Here is a 24,037-nt window from a genome sequence, read left to right on the forward strand (position 1 = left end):
TGTCTGCTAAACTAGAATGGGCTTCACGATAAAGTCACAAGTGTGTTTTTGTTTTTGTCCCTCTCTGGCTGTAAATGTTTATGGACTCACACTGATAGGAAATGATAATTTTTATTCGAAATTATGTCTCATGTGCAACTTAATATTAGCGAGATAAAGAGATATAATCTGGTGATGAAAGTGCAGAGTTTGGCTTTTATACCACTAGGTGGCAACCTTTATTAATTTGCTGTGAGGTGACAGGTTTAATTGCACATGTCCCATCCAGCTTTAATTTACACTTCTGGATCCCTTCTACTTTACAGCTTAACATAAACAGGAAACTTGCATAGCCTTTAAAAGTGATGACATCTAATAACATCTGAAAACATGCTCATTTTTTGTTGTTTTTGTTGTAACACTCACTGCTCTGAGAGGCAACGAGCCTCTCCACCTGTATGCAACATTTGGTGGGCGATGCAATGTGTGAGGTGTTAAAGCAAGTGTATTTTTGTATGAGAGTGCCTGTACCAGATTATGCAGACACTGCCGTGATGTACGTCAGCTTTCAGCACTTTCAAAACCACAGAGGTAGCACATCCCACAGGCCAACTCCACCTATGCCCGCTTTACTTTCCACTCATACTACAGTTCAATTTGCATCATCTTTGTCCATTTAATCAACACATTGCACTTTGTAGCTTGTTAACAGCTGCATCCTGCTTTTTTGACAAAGCCTTTACACTGGCTTCTGTCCCCTAATTTAATGATAGTAAAAGTCTACAACAAAATTCATCAGACAGTCAGCATGGTTACAGATTTGTTTTCAAAGAATTCACACTCTAAAGTCAAGGTGCTTAATTTAAATGTAATGTCATTGCATGCTAGATTTCAAGCCACTTCCTGAAAGGTGACACTTATCAAAATGTATCTTATTCTGTGGCTTCACTTGAATGCTCCGTGGCCATAAAGAATGTTTGGTTTTTTTATTTCAATGTCATCCTTTTCATTGCCAGCCTTTTAATTTACATTCCCCTATGTTTTCCTACTGTGTTTTCTTACTGAGGTTCCTGTTGCAGAAATGACCTTTACAATCAAATTTCACAGATTCTTGGTTCAGTTTTTTTGTTGAAATTGTAGCCGGTTTCAGTCTGAACTGAAACGTCTCATTTCCTGGATTCGAGGAGGGAAAGAGAAGGTTTTCCCCCTGTATAACTGTTCCATATATGTACCTCAACACCTGCAGGTTAAAGATGACTCATTCTGAAATATGGCAGATGTCATGTTGGGATTTTCATTATTAGTAGCTTGGACTACTAATAATTCTCAGTACAGTAGGCCTATATGTTAAAATGAAAGGGCATTTTTCAGTTGATGCAAATCACCTGAGCACAGGTCATAACTAATTGAGTTTAATGGACAAATGTGGATACATAATACTCCATTAAATCAAATGAAAACACATTCACAAGTGAATTTTTTACTGATATACTGTGTGCAAACATGATGCCGTAATCCAAAGTGTATGTATGCATGATGTCAGTGTACATATGATTAATGTACTCAAGTTAATGAACAAGATGATCAATTGGGTGCTATTTTTTGTTTATTAACTTAATCATGGCAGCTAAACTAAGATTCACTCTCGTTTTAGGCTAATCACATTACTGGCTATGCGAAATGAGTTTTTTGTCTATGCTAGCAGCTTGGTCGGTTGGTCGGTCAGTTGGGCCGACACTGGTCCCAACTGAAAAATGTCAACTATCAAATGGATTGCCATGAAATTTTGTACAAATATTCACGGTCCCCACACAATAAATCCTCATGAATTTGGTGACCCCCTGACTTTTCCTCTAGCTCCACCAACAGATTGTGGTTTTCAGTGAAATGTCACTATTGGATGGATGGCTATGAAATTTTTTAAAGACATAGATGATCCCTAAACTTTTAATGTATCACCAACATCAGGTCAAAATTTCAATTTGTCCATTACTTTAGTTTACCTGCAAAAATAAAGACATTCCCATCATCCTCAGCTGTAGCAATGCATTGTGTGAGGTGTTAAAGCAAGTGTATTTTTCTATGAAAGTGCCTGTACCACATAATGCAGGCACTGCCGTGATGTACGTCCGCTTTCAGCACTTTCAAAACCACAGAGGTAGCACATCCCACAGGCCAACTCCACTTATGCTGTGTGATTCCCATCATCCTCAGCTGTAGTTTGTGTGTACTTCTAAGCAAACGTTAGCATGCTAACATGCCTCAGTACAGCCGCCGGCATGGCTTTTAGACTCTTTCTTGTTGACTCTTATTTCTTTGATGAGGTTGCTGATCACATTATCAGGTAACTATCACTCTTGTTTTAGGCAAAACATGTTAATAGTGTTGCTAAATTAGTCTGCAAGTTATATTAGACCGCTAATAGTCCACAAACCACTGTGGAACTGTTTATCATTTAGATCAGATAGATAAATGACAACTAGGTATAAAGGTTTACATCACTCCTTCAAAAGTTTCAGCTGGGTAAAATCTGAGCTTGAATCTGCTGACGAGTAGAGTTCATGACTAGTGTACTCCACTGTAAAACAACGTCTAGCCCTTGTTTTACGTATACGTGACGTGTGGTTTACTTCTGCTTCCTGTTCGTCATTCTGAAGTCTGCTGCCAAATGAACAACAGATACTGTACCGAAGAAGAAAGGGAACTTCAATCAACATCATCAGAGAGCAAATAAAGAACAGAGGTGCAAACACAAACACACACAATATAGACAGACAAACATAAAAAAAAAGGCATCTGAACCGGATGTGTGCGCAAAGACTGTTACCTGTAGAGGAAGCAAAACTACTTACCTGTGAATGTGATACATTCTGAACACTTATACGTACCACACACATACACAAATACACACACTTAGCAGATCTAAACAATAGTGGTTTCTCAAGTAAGAAATTTCACTTCTGTATTTTACAGCTTGATTAACCGGAATTCAAAAACACAAACTGGAGGTAAAAGTGTGATTCACCATTATTCACGAGAGTAAACAACATTGTGGAGAAACTGATTATATTTTGTAGTTGTAAAAAAAGTTCATAAAAAAACAAAGCATATTACATCAAAATACAAAACATAATAATAGCAAAACCTTGCATGGATGAAGTAATTTAACACACAATTCGATATAAATCAGACACAAGTTACAACTTACAGTCTTGTAATGAACACTGTGAAATGTTTTCATATTAATCAGAACCCTGATATCATAAGATTTAACTTAGCAGATTGAAGTAGCATTGGGATCATCATTGATATGAATGGTAGACAAGACATGCTGGTTAGCAGAGCTTCCTCCTGGGAGAGGCTGGGGGCTCGGATCTGGTGTGTTCTTGGGTTTTCTTGCACAATGGACACCTTGGATTGACATCAGGTGGGATCACAATCATGAATATGTACCACAGCCTATTTATTTTACTGGTTTGTGGCATTAATCTGTTATTATGTTTTCAGAATACAATTATTGTATGTGAAAATCAGAAAACCTCACCTTTACAACCATGTTTTGATGCAACATATATAGTTATCACTATGACGACAAACAGCACAACTCCAGGAACACGGTACATATATGGCCACAAAGTATCTTGAGTTGTTGTGTTCCCTGCAAGATAAAATATTACATTTCCTACAGCATTATTTTATAGAGATTCATTTGACACCTGTTTTTTAGATTGTAAGCTGTACAAGGCCTGTTAAACACAAATACCACTGTGAGAGTGTGAACGACATTTTCTTACCAGTTTCCAGAGTTGTCCATGTAACTGTGGTGAGCTCAGCATTACCTGAAAAACAGTCAAATCTGATTCTTGGGAACTGGGAACAACTCTAAATGAGTCATTCAGCGGCAGTAAGAAATGGTTTCCTTCAGTGCAGTCTAGGAAAGATATAGTCCAGCTGTGTAGAGCGGATCACTTACCATAGACAGACACGTTGATGGCATGACCCACATTGTCTCCACTTCGACACAGATACAGACCTGAGTCATTTCTTTGTATGTTTTGGAAGATCAAAAATGATATCCCTTCTACATGGTTTGAAACTTTCCACTCTGTTTTGATGTGAGGGCTCCTGTTGAAATTTACTGGAACAGGAGTATTTTCAACTTTATACCAGGAGACTGTTGATGGTGAATTGATGCAGAAAGTAAACGTGCAGTTAATCATAAGATCTCCTCCAAGTAAAGCCTCATGAACCGTGTGACGGCGCACTTTAATTTCTGGGTAACAGTCATAATCTTCACCTAAAAAAAGGGAAAAGACAAAACAGACAGACAAAGAATATTCAGTCAGTTTTTCATGCCGCCGCTGTGACCATCAAGCTGAAAATCTGTAGTAACTTTGTGGCACTTTTCTGCCTCTAATCTGTAACAAATTCCTCCAAACAAATATGTTTAAGTTCACATTACTGAATTTTAAGAGTTTGTGTTGGAGCAATGGCTGAGATCAGGGTCAGCCAAACTTAATGAAGGAGGTGAGATTTGGAAAAAAGTGAGGTCTTTCCCGGAGAGGCTCAATTTAAGGGAAAAGAAGTTGTCTTTGGCTATATACAGGCTTATTTAGCGCAAAATTAAGTCATTACAATGCTGTTCTGGTAGCTGCAATATGTAGCCAAGTTTTTACAAGTGAGCACCCTTTCCAAGAAAAACAATGCAGGTGGACCAAGAAAAAGCTGATTTTACGGTCACATCTGCTCTCGTAAATGGTTGTAAAGGAGGTATTGCTAAAATTAACATCAACCATTTACACAAGATCATCCTGAGGTACAAAAAATGAACCAAAACCTGCATTATAGCATCAAAGACTTATTTTACAACTTCAAGTTTATCAGTTTTATAGCGATTAATGTAAAACCCACCTTTCAAGGCTGCACATTATGAACATATTTTACTATTTCTCTCATAGCAATTCAATTGACTCCAACCACATCCGCATTCAAGTTTATTTAACTGTTGAGAATGCTGCACTGTTAAGTCTTTCGGTTTGTGTAGGGGAATATCTTTACGCCTAGTTTGGATTAAAGTTTAAGATATATTAAGTATATTTAAAACCTTTTGAGTATTTATAAGAGTTAACATGCAAAACATAACTTTACTTGTTTCATACTAGTGAATACATTACTTGGCGACAGAGAAACAAAGCCCCGCTCAGACTGAGCGACTTCGAAAGAATAACAATAACTTACTTTCAGCTTTCAAAGTGAAGAGGAGCACTGCTAAGATGAACACATGAAGGATGGTAAGGCAGTGGTTTGGTCTCATGGTGGAAACACTTAAGGAACCAGCTATCCACTTCTGTAAAACAACTATCACTGGAGGTCTCCTCTTTATATCACAGTAAGCGGTTGACTTTACTTCCTGTTTTTGATGATGGTGGTCTTTGGTCTACATGTATCCCCAGTTCAGTTTAACACATCACAGCTCACAGGGGGTTTTCAAATAAACATTTGTGCTTGGTATTAGATTATATATAGTGTATAGTATTGGATTGATTTACGGGGGGAGGAAAGTGAGTCAGCAGTGATGGCATCATATAAACATATAATTTTAATTTACAGTAATCAAAAACATTTATTCATACATGAAAAATGCTGTTTCCTGATTGCACAAAACAATCAATAATTCTGAAAGGTTGTGAAACATTAAAGGGGACCTATTATGCTAATTTCCAGCTCTATATTTTTAATTCAGGACTCCACTAGAGTAGCTTTGCATGATTCCCAGTTCAAAAAACTCCTTATTTATCTTATACTGGCCCTTTAAGGTACCCCTCCCCAATGAACCCACAAAACAGAACAGAGGTGCAAACACAAACACACACAACAATATAGACAGACAATCATTAACAGGGTATCTGAACCGGATGTGTGCACAAAGACCATTTCCTTCCTCTACCTGCCTCATGTTTCCTGGATGGGCGGAGCCTCAGAATCAATAAAGGCAGCGATCTCACCTGTGGCAAAACCTTTAAGAACAAAGAAGCTGGCTGACCTCATGTGGACGCCTCGTCCCTCCAATAGTTTGATCTGTGTATATGATATGTAAGTTTCCTTTGGTTTAAAATGCACTTATAGCAGCTTATGATTTATTTGCTGTACTGATTAGGCTTAAGTAGTGGGGAAGCTATTTCTACATTTCTTTTTACCTTTGTTGGATTAATAATTGTTGAAATTAGGAATTATAATGTCTAGATTAATATCCTTTGTTATCCTTTTTCTTCTGTTATCAGATCAACTAGTTTCAGGTATTCCACAATAAAACATTGGACTGGAACTCCTGCAGCACGTATATATGCCACACACACACAAACACACACACACACACACATAGCAGATCTAAAACCAATAGTGGTTTCTCAAGTAAGAAATTTCACTTCTGTATTTTACAGCTTGATTTACCGGAATTCAAAAACACAAACTGGAGGTAAAAGTGTGATTCACCATGATTCACGAGAGTAAACAACATTGTGGGGAAATTGATTATATTTTGTAGTTGTAAAAAAAGTTCATAAAAAAACAAAGCATATTACATCAAAATACAAAACATAATAATAGCAAAGCCTTGCATGGATGAAGTAATTTAACACACAATTCAGTATAAATCAGATACAAGTTACAGATTACAGTCTTGTAATGAACACTGTGAAATGTTTTCATATTAATCAGAACCCTGATATCATAAGATTGAAGCAGATTAGCAGATTGAAGTAGCATTGGGACCATTGGAATAATTTTCATAGATATGCATGGTGGACAAGACATGCTGGTTAGTGGAGCTTCCTCCTGGGAGAGGCTGGGGGCTCGGATCTGATGTGTTCTTGGATTTTCTTGCACAATGGACACCTTGGATTGACATCAGGTGAGATCACAATCATGTTTATGTACCACAGCCTATTTATTTTACTGGTTTGTGGCATTTTTAATCTATTATCATGTTTTCAGAATACAATTACTGTATGTGAAAATCAGAAAACCTCACCTTTACAACCATGTTTTGATGCAACATATATAGTTATCACTATGACGACAAACAGAACAACTCCAGGAACACGGTACACATATGGCCACAAAGTATCTTGAGTTGTTGTGTTCCCTGCAAGATAAAATATTATATTTCCTACAGCATTATTTTATAGAGATTCATTTGACACCTGTTTTTTAGATTGTAAGCTGTACAAGGCCTGTTAAACACAAATACCACTGTGAGAGTGTGAATGAAGTTTTCTTACCAGTTTCCGGAGTCGTCCATGTAACAGTCAAATCTGATTTTTGGGAAATAAAAGAAATAACAAACAGCTTTGAATAAATCATTCAGAAATGGTTTCCTTCAGTGCAGTCTAGGAAAGATATAGTCCAGCTGTGCAGAAAGGATCACTTATCATAGACACACTGATAGCATGACCCACAGTGCCTCCACTTTGACACTAATACTGACCTGAGCCATTTCTTTGTATGTTTCAGAAAATCAAAAACAATGTCCCTTCCAAATGGAGAACTGTCCCTCAACTAATCTGAACATCTCACCTTTACACCCTTGCATTGATATGGCGGATATCACTATGATAACAAATCCCACTATCCCAGCAGCAGAGTACACGTACATCTATACATTTTCTAGCGGTGTAGGATTAAAATTTAATGTGGTGACTGCAAGAAAATGAGGAAGTTTGGGAGGCATGTTTTTTTTTGTATCTAATAGTAATGTACACTACAAAAATGTTTTAGGATTCAGATTAGAGTTAAGTCATGGATAGCATGTGGAATAGCAGAAACTATATAAAGTTTTCTTACTTGTTTCATTCTTCCCTGTATCAGTGGGAAGCTCAATGTTACCTATAGAACAAAACAGAGGTTAGTTAGTAATACTAGGTAAGTACAATCCAGTCCAGACATATTTAATCCTTGAAAAAGTCACACTTACCATAGACGGACACATTGATGGCGTGGCTCACTTCGTCTACAGTTTGACACCGATATTGACCTGAGTCATTTCTTTGTATGTTTTGAAAGGTCAAAAACAATATCCCTTCTACAGGGTTTGAATCTTTCCACTCAGTTTTAATGTGAGGGCTGCTGTTGAAATTTACTGGAACAGAAGTATTGTCAACTTTATACCAGGAGACTGTTGATGGTGAATTGTTGCAGAAAGTAACTGTGCAGTTAATCGTAAGATCTTCCCCAAGTGAAACCTCATGAACCGTGTGGCGGCGCACATTAATTCCTGGGTCACATTCATAATCTTCACCTGCAAAAGGAAAAAGACAAAACACAGAGATTAGAAATGACTGACCAATTTATCATCACTTGAAAATTTGATAGCAGCTGATGATGACAGAGTACACTTTTTTTCTTTTAAAAAAAACTCAAGCAGTAAGAAGGATACAGAAAAAGTTAGAACGGTTTTTCATGCTGCAGCGGTGACCATCAAACTGAAAGTCTGTGGTAACTTTGTGGTTAAGGCACTTTTCTGCCTCTAACCTGTAACAAAGTCTTCCAATCAAATATGTTTAAGCTCACATTATTGCATTTTAAGAGTTTGTGTTGGAGCAACAGCTGAGATCAGGGTGCACTAATCTTAATGAAGGAGGTGAGATTTGGCAAAAAAGTGCGACCTTTTCTGGAGAGGCTCAATTTAAGGGTAAAAGAAGTTGTCTTTGGCTATATACGGGCTTATTTAGTGCAAAACCCAGTCATTACAATGCTGTTCTGGTAGCTGCAATATGTAGCTAAGTTTTTACAAGTAAGCACCCTTTCCAAGAAAAACAATGCAGGTGGACCAAGAAAAAGCTGATTTTACAGTCACATCAGATTGTAAAGGAGGCATTGCTAAAATGTACCATCAACCACTTACACATACTCTATAAAGATGCTGCATTGTTGAATGTTTCGGTGTGTATATGAGAATCTTTACGCCTGGTCTGGATTTAAGTTTGAGATATAAGAAGTATATTTAAAGCCTTTTGAGTCTTTATGAGATTTAACATGCAAAACATAACTTATCTGGTTCATATTAGTGAACACATTACTTAGCGACAGAGAAACAAAGACCTGCTCAGACTGCACGACTTAGAAAAAATAAGAATAACTTACTTTCAGCATCCAAAGTGAGGAGGAGCGCCGCTAAGATGAACACATGAAGGATGATAAGGCAGTGGTTTGGTCTCATGGTGGAAACACTTGGGGAACCGGCTATCCACTTCTATAAAACAACTATCACTGGAGGTCTCCTCTTTGTATCACAGTAAGCGGTTGACTTTACTTCCTGTTTTTGATGATGGCGTTCTTTGGTCTATATGTATCCCCAGTTCATCACAGCTCACAGGCGATTTTCAAATAAATATTTGTGCTTGATATTAGATTATATACAGTATATAGTATTGGATTGATTTACAGGGCAGAGAAAGTGAGTCAGCAGTGATGGCATCATCTAAACATATAATTTTAATTTACAGTAATCAAAAACAATTATTCATACATGAAAAATGCTGTTATTTGATTGCACAAAACACAGTCAATAATTCTGAAAGGTTGTGAAACATTAAAGGGGACCTATTATGCTCATCTCCAGCTCTATATTTTTATTTTTGGACTCCACTAAAGTAGCTTTGCATGATTCACAGTTCAAAAAACTCCTTATTTATCTTATACTGGCCCTTTAAGGTACCCCACCCCAATGAACCCACAAAACAGAGCAGAGGTGTGAACACAAACACACACAACAATATAGACAGACAATCATAAAAAGGGTATCTGAACCGGATGTGTGCACAAAGACCATTTCCTTCCTCTGCCTGCCTCACTTCTTCCTGGATGGGCGGAGCCTCAGAATCAATAAAGGCAGCGATCTCACCTGTGGTAAAACTTTTAAGAACAAAGAAGCTGGCTGACCTCATGTGGACGCCTCGTCCCTCCAATAGTTTGATCTGTGTATATGATATGTAAGTTTCCTTTGGTTTAAAATGCACTTATAGCAGCTTATGATTTATTTGCTGTACTGATTAGGCTTAAGTAGTGGGGAAGCTATTTCTACATTTCTCTTTACCTTTGTTGGATTGATAATTGTTGAGATTGGGAATTATAATGTCTAGATTAATATCATTTGTTATCCTTTTTATCAGATAAACCATCAAACTGAAAATCTGTAGTAACTTTGTGGTTAAGACACTTTTCTGCCTCTGGCCTGTGACAAATTCCTCCAAACAAATATGTTTAAGCTCACATTACTGAATTTTAAGAGTTTGTGTTGGAGCAACAGCTGAGATCAGGGTGTACTAATCTTAATGAAGGAGGTGAGATTTGGCAAAAAAGTGCGACCTTTTCTGGAGAGGCTCAATTTAAGGGTAAAAGAAGTTGTCTTTGGCTATATACGGGCTTATTTAGTGCAAAACCCAGTCATTACAATGCTGTTCTGGTAGCTGCAATATGTAGCTAAGTTTTTACAAGTAAGCACTAGGGGTGTGCCCGAATACAAATACGTAATTCAGCAAAGCACAAATAGTGGGCTTTTTTTTTACAAATATTTGTTTCATACAAATATTATAAAAATAACTTGTTTTCGGAAAGAAAAAAAAAGCGTCAAATACCAGCACACAGGTCGGTTACATCGCTATCTCAGTCTTTCTCCTCTGCTACGCTGTTAGATCTATGAACAGGTCTCAACGAGGGGAGTCACATCCACCTGCTACATGACACACATTTCCTAATTTGAGGGTGTTCCTCAGAGATAAAGTTGAGCTACTGACACACACAAAGTGCTCGCAAGGGACTCTCCATAACCTGTTGTTCCCCCTTTCCTTCCCACAAAGTTAGGTTGTAAAAAAAATAGGCAATAAATGAAATGTGCAAAGCAATAATCACCTTTGAAGTTCTACCCTACATATAACATGGTGTGCTGTTTCTGTGTTATGGGTTTATAAATAGGTAGAGGTCTGTCTGCAATGAGACGACAAGTAAAGTTTTTCTCAGTAGTCAGCGCAGTCGTCTATGATCTTGGAGTCTCCAGTTCGAGACCCAGAGAGGGGGCCTTCTTCATAATGTAGTTTATTCATGAATACTTATTGTAAAACTTTAATTTTCTAAAATTAAAAGTGTAATAAAAACAAAAACAGGATTTTTTAAGACTCTTTCCACTTTTATTCGAATACAAATACATATAATTTTGCTGCCTCAACAAATACAGATATAAATACAAATACTGGGCCCTCTGCACATCCCTAGTAAGCACCCTTTCCAGGAAAAGCAATGCAGGTGGACCAGGAAAAAGCTGATTTTACAGTCACATCTGCTCTCGTAAATGGTTGTAAAGGAGGTATTGCTAAAATTAACATCAACCATTTACACAAGATCATCCTGTGGTACAAAAAATTAACCAAAATCTGCATTATAGCATCAAAGACTTAAGGTTTTGTCGATTTTGCAGCAATTAATGTAAAACCCACTGTTCAAGGCTGTACACTATGAGCATATTTGACTATTTCCTTTATAGAAATAGAAAATAAATGGACTCCAACCACATTCCCATTCAAGTTTATTTAACTGTTGAGAATGCTGCACTGTTAAATCTTTCGGTTTGTGTAGGAGAATATCTTTACGCCTGGTCTGGATTTAAGTTTGAGATATAATAAGTATATTTAAAGCCTTTTGAGTCTTTATAAGAGTTAACATGCAAAACATAACTTTACTTGTTTCATACTAGTGAATACATTACTTGGCGACAGAGAAACAAAGACCTGCTCAGACTGAGCGATTTCGAAAGAATAACAATAACTTACTTTCAGCTTTCAAAGTGAAGAGGAGCACCGCTAAGATGAACACATGAAGGATGATAAGGCAGTGATTTGGTCTCATGGTGGAAACACTTGAAGAACCAGCTATCCACTTCTGTAAAACAACTATCACTGGAGGTCTCCTCTTTATATCACAGTAAGCGGTTGACTTTACTTCCTGTTTTTGACGATAGCAGTCTTTGGTCTACATGTATGCCCAGTTCAGTTTAACGCATCACAGCTCACAGGGGGTTTTCAAATAAACATCTGTGCTTGGTATTAGATTATATATAGTGTATAGTATTGGATTGATTTACGGGGGGAGGAAAGTGAGTCAGCAGTGATGGCATCATATAAACATATAATTTTAATTTACAGTAATCAAAAACAATTATTCATACATGAAAAATGCTGTTTCCTGATTGCACAAAACAATCAATAATTCTGAAAGGTTGTGAAACATTAAAGGGGACCTATTATGCTCATTTCCAGCTCTATATTTTTATTTCTGGACACCACTAGAGTAGCTTTGCATGATTCACAGTTCAAAAAACTCCTTATTTATCTTATACTGGCCCTTTAAGGTACCCCACCCCAATGAACCCACAAAACAGAACAGAGGTGCAAACACAAACACACACAACAATATAGACAGACAATCATTAACAGGGTATCTGAACCGGATGTGTGCACAAAGACCATTTCCTTTCTCTACCTGCCTCATGTTTCCTGGATGGGCGGCGATCTCACCTGTGGCAAAACTTTTGAGAACGAAGAAGCTGGCTGACCTCATGTGGACGCCTCGTCCCTCCAATAGTTTGATCTGTGTATATGATATGTAAGTTTCCTTTGGTTTATAATGCACTTATAGCAGCTTATGATTTATTTGCTGTACTGATTAGGCTTAAGTAGTGGGGAAGCTATTTCTACATTTCTTTTTACCTTTGTTGGATTAATAATTGTTGAAATTGGGAATTATAATGTCTAGATTAATATCCTTTGTTATCCTTTTTCTTCTGTTATCAGATAAACCAGTTTCAACTATTCCATAATAAAAGATGGGAGTGTAACTCCTGCAACACGTACACACACACACACACAGATGTAACCAAGAGCGGTTTCTTAAGTAAGACATTTAATTTCTGTGTTATTATAGCATGATTTACAGGGATTCAAAAACAAACTGGAGGTAAAAGTGTGATTCACCATGATTCACGAGAGTAAACAACATTGTGGAGAAACTGATTATATTTTGTAGTTGTAAAAAAAAGTTCATAAAAAAACAAAGCATATTACATCAAAATACAAAACATAATAATAGCAAAGCCTTTCATGGATAAAGTCATTTGACACACTAATCAATATAAATCAGATACAAGTTACAAATTACAGTCTTGTAATGAACACTGTTTTGATATCAATCACAACCCTGATATCATAAGATTTAACTTAATTTAAATTCATGTAGACGGGATCATTGGGATAATTTTCATAGATATGAAGGGTGCAAAAGACATGCTCGTTAGTAGGGCTTCCTCCATGGAGAGGCTGGGGGCTCGGATCTGGTGTGGTGTTGGATTTTCTTGCACAATGGACACCTTGGATTGACATCAGGTGAGATCACAATCATGAATATGTACCACAGCCTATTTATCTTATTGCTTTGTGACATTTTTTATCTGTATGTAAAAATCAGAAAACCTCACCTTTACACCCACTTTCTGATACAACATATATAGTCATCACTATGATGGCAAACAGCACGACTCCAGCAACACGACACAGATATGGCCACAAAGCATCTTGAGTTGTTGTGTTCGCTGCAAGATAAAAAAGAGTACATTTCCTACAGCATCAAGGAAGAATGTATACATTTAATTAATGTAAAAACATTTTTAGACATTCATTTGACACCTGTTTTTTAGATTGTAAGCTGTACAAGACCTGTTAAACACAAATACCACTGTGAGAGAATGAATTTTCTTACCAGTTACCGGAGTCGTCCATGCAACTTTGCTGAGCTCAGCATTACCTGGAAAAACATTCAAATCTGATTCTTTGGAAATAAAAGAAACAACAAACACCAGATGAATCATTCAGTGGTGGAAATGGTTTCCTTCAGTGCAGTCTGGGAAAGATATAGTCCATCTGTGTAGAAAGGATCACTTATCAAAGACAGATACAATGATGGCATGACTCAGACTGTCCTCTCTTTGACAACGATACAGACCTGAGTCATTTCCTGAGTATTTTTTTCAAGACCAAAAACGATTTAGCTTTTAAATGGTTTGAAATTTTCCACTCTATTTTCTCATGTTTATACCAGGAGACTGTTTGTGGTGAATTGTTGCAGAGAGTTAATCCTAAAGTCTTCCACAATTACACAACTAAAGTTTAATAAATTGTGTCGCGGCATATTTAAATTTCTAGGTAACAGTCAGAATCTTCACCTGCAAAAGGAAAAAGACAAAACATAGGGCCAAATGTACCGCAAATTGTGCTGCCTAGCAACTAGCGTGCGCTTGTCTCATTTGCATGCATGTAAATGATGTAATATTCATACATTCTTACTCATACATCCTTTTTATGCAAATAAGCCTCGTTGCAAAAACGGTCTAACTCACAAAGACCAGCGCTAATTGCCCCACGCAATTAGGGTGGAGTATTAGCATCTTCAGATAGTTGGTGTGTGTGCTGCACGCACTTTCTCTCTCTCTGGATCTTCAAGCTTGTGAGGCTTGAATGATACTGAATTGATATTGAATGATAGGCCTATAGAGGGCAAAATCTTCAGTTATACATTGGGGTGGGGGCCAAGTGGGTATGGGGTTTTAGGCGTATATCGGCTTATTTCAGACCTGCCTGAGTCACATTAATAGCTGTAGCCTATTCTGACTGACATTTCAGTAGATTATGTTGTAGATGTGAAATACTAGAGAAGCAAAAGAAGCAAAATAAATGAAAGTTGGTTTGTGATTGTGGAGGGCTCTGTGTGGGCGCACCCCTACTAATTAAAGACATGCAATTTGAGGCTTCTGTGCTCTCTGAAAACCGCTCCACTCATACAGTTGCAAAACTTTATGGGCATGTTTGTGCTGGCATATCACTAAAGCAAAATCTTTTGTGAATAGGGCCCTAAAACGGGGCAGATTGTGGCTGCAAATGCTGCACAATCCACGAGAAACAACCTGCGACTTAGTCATTTAAAAATTTGAAAAATACCAGCTGATGATGACGAAAATACACGAAAAAAACAGGCAGTAAGAATGATACAGAAAAGAATTAGATCAAAAGTTGTACTGGTTTTTCATGTTGCAGCTGTGACCATCAAACTGTAAATTCAGGTCAGCTAGGCAGGCCAGCATGTCATCTGTGGTAACTCTGTGGTTAAGGCACTTTTCTGCCTCTGGCCTGTAACGAATTCTTCTAAACAAGTATGTTTAAGCTCACATCACTGAATTTTAAGAGTTTGTCTTGGAGCAACGGTTGAGATCAGGGTCTGTCAATCTTAAAGGAGGAGGTGAGATTTGGAAAAAAGTGCGGCCTTTTCTGGAGAGGCCCAATTTAAGTGAATAAGTTATATACGGGCTTATTTAGTGCAAAACCTAATCATTACAATGCTGTTCTTGCAGCCAAAATATGTATCCAAGTTTTTATAAGTAAGTACCCTTTTTAAGAAAAACAATGCAAGTGGACCAAGAAAAAGCTGATTTTACAGTCACATCTGTTTGTAGGCATTGAGGCATTGCTAAAATATATAACCATTTACACATACTCTATAAAGATCATTCTGAGGTACAAAAAAATGAACCAAAATCTGCTTTATAGCACCAAAGACCCATTTTATAACTTCAACTTTTGTCAAATTTTCAGTGATTAATGTGAAACCCACCTTGGTTTTTCTTTCATTTTTCTTTTTACAGAGTAAGGCCGTACATATGAAAATATTTTACTATTTCCCACATATGAATTAATACACATTCCCATTCAAGTTTATTTATTTGTTGAGAATGCTGCACTGTTGAGTCTTCAGGGTGTGTGTAGGAGAATATCTTTACACCTGAAATTTAAGATATAATAAGTATATTTAAAGCCTTTTGACTCTTAAGTTTTAACATGCAAAACATAATTTATCTGGTTCATATTAGTGAATATATTACTTGTATGCTCAGATTGAGGGTGAGCGACTTAATAGAATAACAATAACTTACTTTCAGCATCCAAAGTGAAGAGGAGCACCACTAAGATGAACATATGAAGGACGGTAAGGCGGTGGTTAAGTCTCATTGTAGAAACACTTGAGGAACCAGCTATCCACTTCTGTAAAACAACTATCACTGGAGGTCTCCTCTTTATATCACAGTAAGCGGTTGACTTTACTTCCTGTTTTTGACGATAGCGTTCTTTGGTCTACATGTATCCCCCAATTCAGTTCAACATGTCACAGCTCACAGGGGGTTTTTAAATAGACATTTGTGCTTGGTATTAGATTATATACTGTGTATAGTGTGAGATTGATTTACAGGGGGAAAAAAGTGAGTCAGCAGTGATGGCATCATATAAACATATATTCTTAATTTACAGTAATCAACAGTTATTGATGCATGAAAAATGCTGTTATTTGATTGCACAGAATCATCATATTATTACATTCTCTATTTCCTGACACAATCAACAATTCTAAAAGGTTGTGAAACATTAAATTATAGAAGAAAATCAGTGAAGCTCAATAGTCATTGGTATAGTCAGAAAGTGATTGAATAGGTGATACAGCACAGGTTGCAAGAAATGAAACTATTACTTCAAGTTAATTCAAGTCATGGATGTGCACAAACAGCACAGAGTCACAGTTTTAACCATTCGGTGAGTGCAGGACACAAAACATTCAAACCAAGATCACAAACAAATCCGTAAGAGAGATGGTAAGAGATGATGCTGCTTTGGGCTTTTATATCACAATCTGAGGGTTTTTGTAGCCTGATTTCTTCCCTTTATGCACTTCTATCTTAGAGCACAAGACTGGTTTAATTCAATATTTTTCTTATTCTCAACAAATCTCAGTAAAATCAAACACAACATTAGTCTGTCTTTCAGTTCTTTCTGACTTCCTGCCCTGCTTGTGGTATCAGCACATTGGTTTCTACTGAAGATGTAACTGTTCAGAAACAGGGCACAAATTTGTAGTTTAATCTTTTAAAAAGTAATTTTCTGAAACAGCTGGGCATCGTAGTTTTTTATCAAATCTTACCCAAACAGGTGTAAGTAATGAATTTGTTGGGGACTATTTTTAGTCATGGATTAATACACATTTGGTGCTTTAATGAGCATTTACAGCAGGACAGTGTATGTGGGACTGACTCAAATAAACTACAGTGTCCATGTTAATCATAATAAAGGAACATGTCACCCAGTGCATTATGGGATTTGTCAACAGTAAGAAATTTAGAATATTACTAGACTTTTAATCTGTAAATGCTCTCAGGAAATTTCTATATTGAAGTAGGAGTTGATTGAAGCTCCTGCAATTTGCCAGCTCACAAACTTTTATGAAACTCTTGCACCATATGGCGAGGTGGGATTAAAAACAGCAACATTTCACAGAAATACAAGCAAAATAATAATAATAATAATAATAATAATAATAATAATAATATAAGTACCCAGTGGTCTTTGGTTTTTGTAGCTGTTGCACACTACATGCTAACAAACTTCATTTACCCTTTGCAAAATTGTTAGTATAAAAAATAACAAAAAGGAAATGTTAGCAATTCCATAACACATAATCATGCGTGTAGGTATTAATTTTGGCATTTCTTGCTAATCCCATGTTTTCTATAAGAATTTTAGAGATGACTCACACCCAGCTAGCTTCGTTGCACCTGTTAAGGAGGGACACAATACATCCTCACCATTCTTACTGGCCTTTTTTCACAGCAGACATTTTTACTTGTCATAGTAGGAAAATAATAACATTAAATTCTATTCAAGTGTCCCAGTAAGCCATGACAGCGTGACAGTGAGCCAGCGTGCACAACACCAGGACCCTGAAACTTGAGCAGCTAATTGGATTTCAGCCATCATTCATTTAATTATTTACACCTGTGCTTTTCCTACTGTGTCATGTAAAAATGTTTCCTGTGCAAAAGGCCTATTGGTAAAGATGAAAAGATGACATAATGTCCAGCATAGCTCCACCCAACTTCAACCTGAGCAGAGGTCTCATCAGCCAGAGTGAAAACACCCGTGCAGGTGTGCAGGCTGTCAAAGTACTGACCAAATGGTGGAGATGCTAACTTATGAGCTTACTTATGGAGCAAATCTCTGGAGTCTCATGTTGATGGGTGAGAGAGTCTGTGCTGTGTCATCCTCACGTTGAGTAGAGAGCAGTTTTTTACAAAAATGTAGGAAACAAAAAGGACACTTTGGCTATCCAAGACGAGTTTTCAGAATCCGCACATTATGGAGCTTCTTGCACCCCTTCCTGGTGTTAGGGTCACCCCCTTGTAATTGCCCTCCTGAGCTCCTGACATGATCTTCTAGTGTGAGCTTGTTGAATGAACCAAACTGTGTCTCTGGCCAACATCAACAAGACTATTAATCCAAATAATGTGACATGTCCTCCACTTGGAAATGGCGTCTAGTGGATCTTTAAGGAACACGGATAGCTGCGTACTCAGAACTCTCCTCTATCTGAATCCTTGGCCGAGCAGCAGCTGCTGGTGCCCGCTGATGGTTGAGTGCAGCATAAACAACAGAACTCCCCTCTTCCTCCGCCACATTCCTCTGTCTCTCATCGTCCTCTTTTATCACGCCGTAAAGATGGTCTTCTGGTAATGTCGACTCATTGCGTTGTGAGGGCGGCATCTTCTTCCGTGTAGATCGCCTAGTTGGTGGGACAGAGGGGCCTTCTCTTGACGACGGCTGGAGGCTGGCTTGTGGGAAGGCTTGCTCGACCATTGGCATTGCCATGTACTGTAAAGATCCAAAAAAGCATTTTGTATTTAAATGTTTGAGGGGATAAAAATGGGATGATATAAGGATGGAGGTAAGTTTGAAATGTATCTGTATCTCACCTGATTTTCAGTACTTGTCTCTTTCTTTGGTTTCCCTGCATTGTGGACATTTTGGTGAAATAGACAGACTCATTAATATTTACTGCCTAGTATATTGATTTGAAAATTTTGGAAAAGAGAATTGTCCCTTAAGGAATCAAAAATCTGAAAGTCTCACCTTTACATCCTAGCATTGATACGATAGATATAATTATCACGACGATGACAAATACCACTATCCCAGCAGCAGAGTACACATACATCAACATATTATCCTGCAGTGTAGGATTTGGATCTGACGTGTTGTCTGCAAGAAAATGAGGAAGTTTGATTCAGCATGAAGGCAGGTTTTTTTTAATATCTATTAGTAATGTACACTACAAATACGTTTTAGGATTCAGATTAGAGTAAAGTCATGGATAGCATGTGGAAGAGCAGAAACTATATAAAGTTTTCTTACTTGTTTCATTCATCCCTGTAACAATGGGAGGCTCAATGTTACCTATAGAACAAAACAGAGGTTAGTTAGTAATACTAGGTAAGTACAATCCAGTCCAGACGTATTTAATCCCTGAAAAAGTCACACTTACCATAGACGGACACATTGATGGTGTGGCTCACTTCGTCTACACTTTGACACCGATATTGACCTGAGTCATTTCTTTGTATTTTTTGGAAGGTCAAAAACGATGTCCCTTCTACAGAGTTTGAATCTTTCCACTCACTTTTAATGTGAGGGCTGCTGTTGAAATTTACTGGAACAGAAGTATTTTCAACTTTATACCAGGAGACTGTTGATGGTGAATTGTTGCAGAAAGTAACTGTGCAGTTAATCGTAAGATCTCCTCCAAGTGAAGCCTCATGAACTGTGTTGCGGCGCACTTTAATTCCTGGGACACACTCAAAATCTTCACCTGAAGGAGAAAAATGAAAACAAACACATGCAAAGTGCGAATGAGAAAGTGATTCATCCTTGCTTGATACTGTACTGAAATACTGTAATAAAACAATTGAATCATATACAGCAAATGATAAAAGAACATGACACTAGATTTAAAACCCATAGACCAACAGTGTAGCACAATATATCATCCAACAAAAAGCAAATTTTTTCTTATAGGTGCTGGCCGAGGGGAGTTGTTAATGGTAATCAAGTATCTGAAATACACATTAGAAGTCTTCATAATGCACTTTCAATGTAAGCGATGGGGGATAAAATCCACAGCCCTGTGCAAAAATATATTTAAAAGTTTATTTGAAGATAAATTTGAGGCTTCAGTCATCAAAATTAGTCAAATCACTTCAATATTTTTCAAAGCTACTCTTTATAAGTGCCAAATTTCCTCTTTTTATCAGGATTGTTCATGTCCTCAGCGACACAAAGAGGGAATTATTTTACTGAAAAGACAGTAACTGTGGAAGATATCCACTTTATTTGACTAACTCAGACTGCTGAAGGTTCATATAATCTTCAGATAAACTTTTAAATGCATTTTTGTTCAAAACGTGGACTGTTGATTTTGTCACTTACATTGTAAGCACATCTGGAGGGGATTTTCTAATGGCCAGTATGAACAGGAGGAAGGATTACAGCAAGCAAAACATGTTTCAGTGTTCATTTTGGCACCTGACTGTTCTTTTAAGACAGCCTTCAAAAGCTGTGAACCTGTCCTTTGGGGGAAAGTACCATCATGTGCAATAATAAGAATATTAACATGATCCAAGGCTGAATACAGTGATGAAGAAAAGATAAAACAAACTAATTAAACAAACTGAGAAAAAATCATTCTGTGACATTTCATTTTGTGATGTGTGGAAACACAATTTGCATGAGATCCAACAGTTTGAGGAACTGAGAGTTTAACCCCATTTAAAATACACTGTCTCCAGGGGAAACTTTAGCTCAGACATCTACCTCAGTTTAACACCTTTTACAAATGTTATGGCCCTTGATCACTTGGCATAAATCACTAGCTGAGCTTGGAAACAACACTGACAAAACAGTCTGACTACAAGCTCCATTTAGTAGCTGTTCTGATCATATCACATTAATAGCGATAACTTTCTCAGTTATTTGAGAGGGTGTTTCATGGATGTTCACACTCGGTAATATTAACATAGATGCTTATGATTTTGCTTTGAATCAAGTACATTTAAAATAGCGAAAATAATGTTAGTACCAACTTGGCTCACTTTGAGTCATGTTTAAATAATACACGTTCTCCCCTCAGACCACAAAGAAATATTTAAGGCACAAGGAAACCACAGAACACTTGATAAATACATGAATGAAACTGTGGTTGCTGACTGTTCACACCATTTATAAGAATTGATCGGTTTCCCACTCCTTTGTTGTTTTTTTTTAGAATAAGAAATTCCAGCTGTGTTTTTAAGATTTTTAAGGAGGATAGATCACGGAAATTATAGCCCTCCTCGTGTAAATCAACACTTTAAAAACACAAGGAACATGAAAGGAAGTGGGCTGACTATTGATAAAGCTAATGAGTGAGTTCAAGTTCTGCCTCTCTCTTTTGGGTAAATTATTTTATTATTTTTCCGTCAAGCTCCCACACGTACTCCAGAAACACCCTCATGTTTTGGAAGAAGGAAGCATTTTTAGCTCCTGAAACTGACATTGTGAATTGGTTTTACATTTGCCAGCTTAACAGTTGTTCATTATAAAATGTACATACTTTTAAGGATAGGTTAAGATGTACAGTAGCTTATTATGTGGTATGTTCAAGAAACAATCACTCTCATCATAACCATGTTCAATGTACTTCGATAACAAATATCTGTTACGACTTTTTATGTCAAATTGAGCCGTTGGTTTTGTTTGGGAGATGATTTTTTCAATATCTGTCCTTCCAACAACTGTACAAACTGCCAATGTATTTTACATTTGTACATTAAATGTGAATCCACAGTGGACACATACGCAGCACTTTAAAATTCATGATGAATCAGGCAATCATCAAGTCTCCAATCCTACCATGAGAATTTGGATAGTGGTTACGAAGTTCTCCTCACGAAACATAACAAGCTGACTTTTTATTCTGAAAACCTTAGTTAACACTTTTTACACCTGCAGAGGAAGCAAACTTCACACTACACAAACACTGAGGCAGCATAACATGCAAGAAACAAAAACTTACTCTCAACGTTCAAGGTGAGAAGCAGCCCCGCCAAGATGGACACATGCAGGATAGTCCAGCAGGGGTTAGGCCTCATGATGGAAACACTCAGAAAACCTCCTGTCATCTTCCAGTCGCAGACAGTCCAAATGGGAAACGTTCCTCTGAGCACATTATCTTTAAGTTAAACAAAACAGAGAAGTGCTGAAGTTGAGGTTGGTTTTACCTCACTGTATGCTGCTTCCTCTTTCTAGTCTCAGCTCGCTCCCTTCCTACCTCTGCCTCTTTCCCCTTAAAGTAGGGGCGGTGAATGTAGTGGAGGTGAGTGCAGAACGGTGGGTGGTCTTGCTTCTGCAGATGTTGCAATGTTGCAGTGAAACATCTCAGATTAGGGGGTTCCCGCAGCTTCGGAGGCTGTCTGTAAGACCTGCTGTTTTACTATAATCTCTATCTCTCACACTCTCTTTTCAGTCTTGTTTCAGTCTGCGCACCTTCATCACTTTTTGGCAGTGTCTGTGGTTCACATTCTTCAAGCTGACTTCCTCTCCTCTCTCCCTTCCTTTCAACTCTGCCGTCTGCATCTCCTGCAAATTTGTACGGCCCTGTGCACAGCATTGCGGTTACAGGGGAAGACATAAAGTGCACTCAAGACGAGATGAGGATGCTGTGTGCGTGTGTGTGTGTGTGTGTTTGTGGTCACTCAACACCATTAGCCTGTGGACTACACTTTTTTTTCGTCTTTTTCTTTTTTTTTAGCAGGAAGGTTGTGTAAGAGCTGGGGACATGAAGTTCAAAAGCCACACAAAAGTCTCTTGAGTTGTACTGTGGGAAACGTAGTATCCAGAGCTTTGGGGGCTTAACCTTTAGTATACTTGTGGCTAAAAGTTATCCCAGGCTCTGCTGCTTATATTTTTAACTATTTTTAATATTTCTCACGTAATTCGGCCAACTTGTGTCCCTTTAAAACTCAGAAGAAACAAGAGCGATGAAGGGAAAGTACAAAAATCTGGAAAAAGTCCCTACAATAGTACCCAAGTAAAAGCACATTTACATTAGTAAATTTTAGGCCCATTCCAGTGGGTAACCTTGAAGTAGTCTTTTCTTAAATAGTTAAAAAGTACAGTTGTTACAGGTATTCTGACTCTACACCATATTATGAGGCTTTTGTATGTTTTACACATTATTATCCAAAGTAGGGGTAAAATAATTAGGCCTATAGGGGAGTGAAAAGTGCAATATAAGGAAGTATTCAGATCCTTCACTTAAGTATAGAATTACTATCAGAACCACAGTATCACAAATAAGAGTACTCATAGAATGGTTGCTTTCAGAGTTTTACAGTATTACATACAGTATATTGAACTATTACTGATGCAGTAAAGTGTTAGCAGCATTTTAATGTTGCATTTTGGGCCAGGTGGAGCCAATAACTTGTCCTGGGTAGTTTATTATATAAACAATATTTTAACATGACATGTTTTGTGTGTAAAACCCAACTAGTAATACTAGTAATCTTATTAGTAACGTCAGATAAATGTAGTGTGGTTCCCTTAAGAGAAGTACAAATAAGCAGAAAAAATGTAGCCTATGTAAAATCTTAACTAGTATAACGGTAGATGTCAGATAAATGTAGTGCATTCATTTTACATGGGAATTTTATTATTCATTTGAAATGTAGAGGGGTAGAATTACAAATGAACAGAAAAAATGTTACACAAGTAAAGTAAAAGTACCTAAAATAGTAGCATTATTTGAGTATGTACTTAATTGCTTTCTGGAAAATACTCACTTACTGTGTACACATCAGGGGGAAGGTGAACATGTAAATTACAGGTAAAAACCATAGATTGCATATACAGATATACAAGTGATAGATAAAAAAAGATATATAGATAGACTTTGGCATGGTAAATTAATAAATTTGGCGACATCTTGAGGCAGTTTGAGCAAGAAGACAAGCAGGGTTGAGAGAAGGATAAAAGTCTGAGTTGTACAGAGAATTAATATCTTTGTTTCTGGATCAACAGCGCACATGTGTGGTCTTCAGGGTCAGTGC

The 24,037-nt window shown here is 37.3% G+C and overlaps 2 protein-coding genes and 1 long non-coding RNA gene across 6 annotated transcripts; 1 reads left to right on the top strand and 2 right to left on the bottom strand.

The window, feature by feature from the left end:
- Positions 1 to 3,028: 3,028 nt before the first annotated feature.
- LOC137176886 (uncharacterized) lies at positions 3,029 to 12,005 on the bottom strand. 2 transcript variants are annotated; one of them, XM_067582902.1, is made up of 5 exons: positions 11,802 to 12,005; positions 3,953 to 4,276; positions 3,774 to 3,818; positions 3,524 to 3,637; positions 3,029 to 3,390 (listed from the first exon to the last, which is right to left on the bottom strand). In XM_067582902.1, exons 1-5 carry the CDS (start codon positions 11,875 to 11,877, stop codon positions 3,254 to 3,256), a joined length of 696 nt encoding a protein of 231 aa, XP_067439003.1. In that variant the 5' UTR covers positions 11,878 to 12,005; the 3' UTR covers positions 3,029 to 3,253. The 2 variants fall into 2 exon arrangements, with proteins under 2 accessions (XP_067439003.1, XP_067439002.1); XM_067582901.1 differs by lacking the exon at positions 11,802 to 12,005 and adding an exon at positions 5,218 to 5,458.
- On the top strand, positions 6,009 to 7,058 carry LOC137176888 (uncharacterized). Of its 3 annotated transcripts, XR_010925882.1 has the most exons (4): positions 6,016 to 6,072; positions 6,420 to 6,454; positions 6,771 to 6,889; positions 6,973 to 7,058. It is a non-coding gene; the product is annotated as an uncharacterized lncRNA (long non-coding RNA). The 3 variants fall into 3 exon arrangements; XR_010925884.1 differs by lacking the exon at positions 6,420 to 6,454 and having other exon boundaries at positions 6,009 to 6,072; positions 6,789 to 6,889; XR_010925883.1 differs by lacking the exon at positions 6,420 to 6,454 and having other exon boundaries at positions 6,011 to 6,072.
- Positions 12,006 to 16,344: 4,339 nt separating the features above from the next.
- Positions 16,345 to 23,355, bottom strand: LOC137176885 (B- and T-lymphocyte attenuator-like). The gene is made up of 6 exons (XM_067582900.1): positions 22,003 to 23,355; positions 19,438 to 19,761; positions 19,308 to 19,349; positions 19,026 to 19,154; positions 18,869 to 18,903; positions 16,345 to 18,767 (listed from the first exon to the last, which is right to left on the bottom strand). Exons 1-6 carry the CDS (start codon positions 22,106 to 22,108, stop codon positions 18,444 to 18,446), a joined length of 960 nt encoding a protein of 319 aa, XP_067439001.1. The 5' UTR covers positions 22,109 to 23,355; the 3' UTR covers positions 16,345 to 18,443.
- Between the last annotated feature and the right edge of the window lie 682 nt (positions 23,356 to 24,037).

This window comes from Thunnus thynnus, chromosome 24 (assembly GCF_963924715.1).
Source record: "Thunnus thynnus chromosome 24, fThuThy2.1, whole genome shotgun sequence".
Lineage (NCBI taxonomy): Eukaryota > Metazoa > Chordata > Actinopteri > Scombriformes > Scombridae > Thunnus > Thunnus thynnus.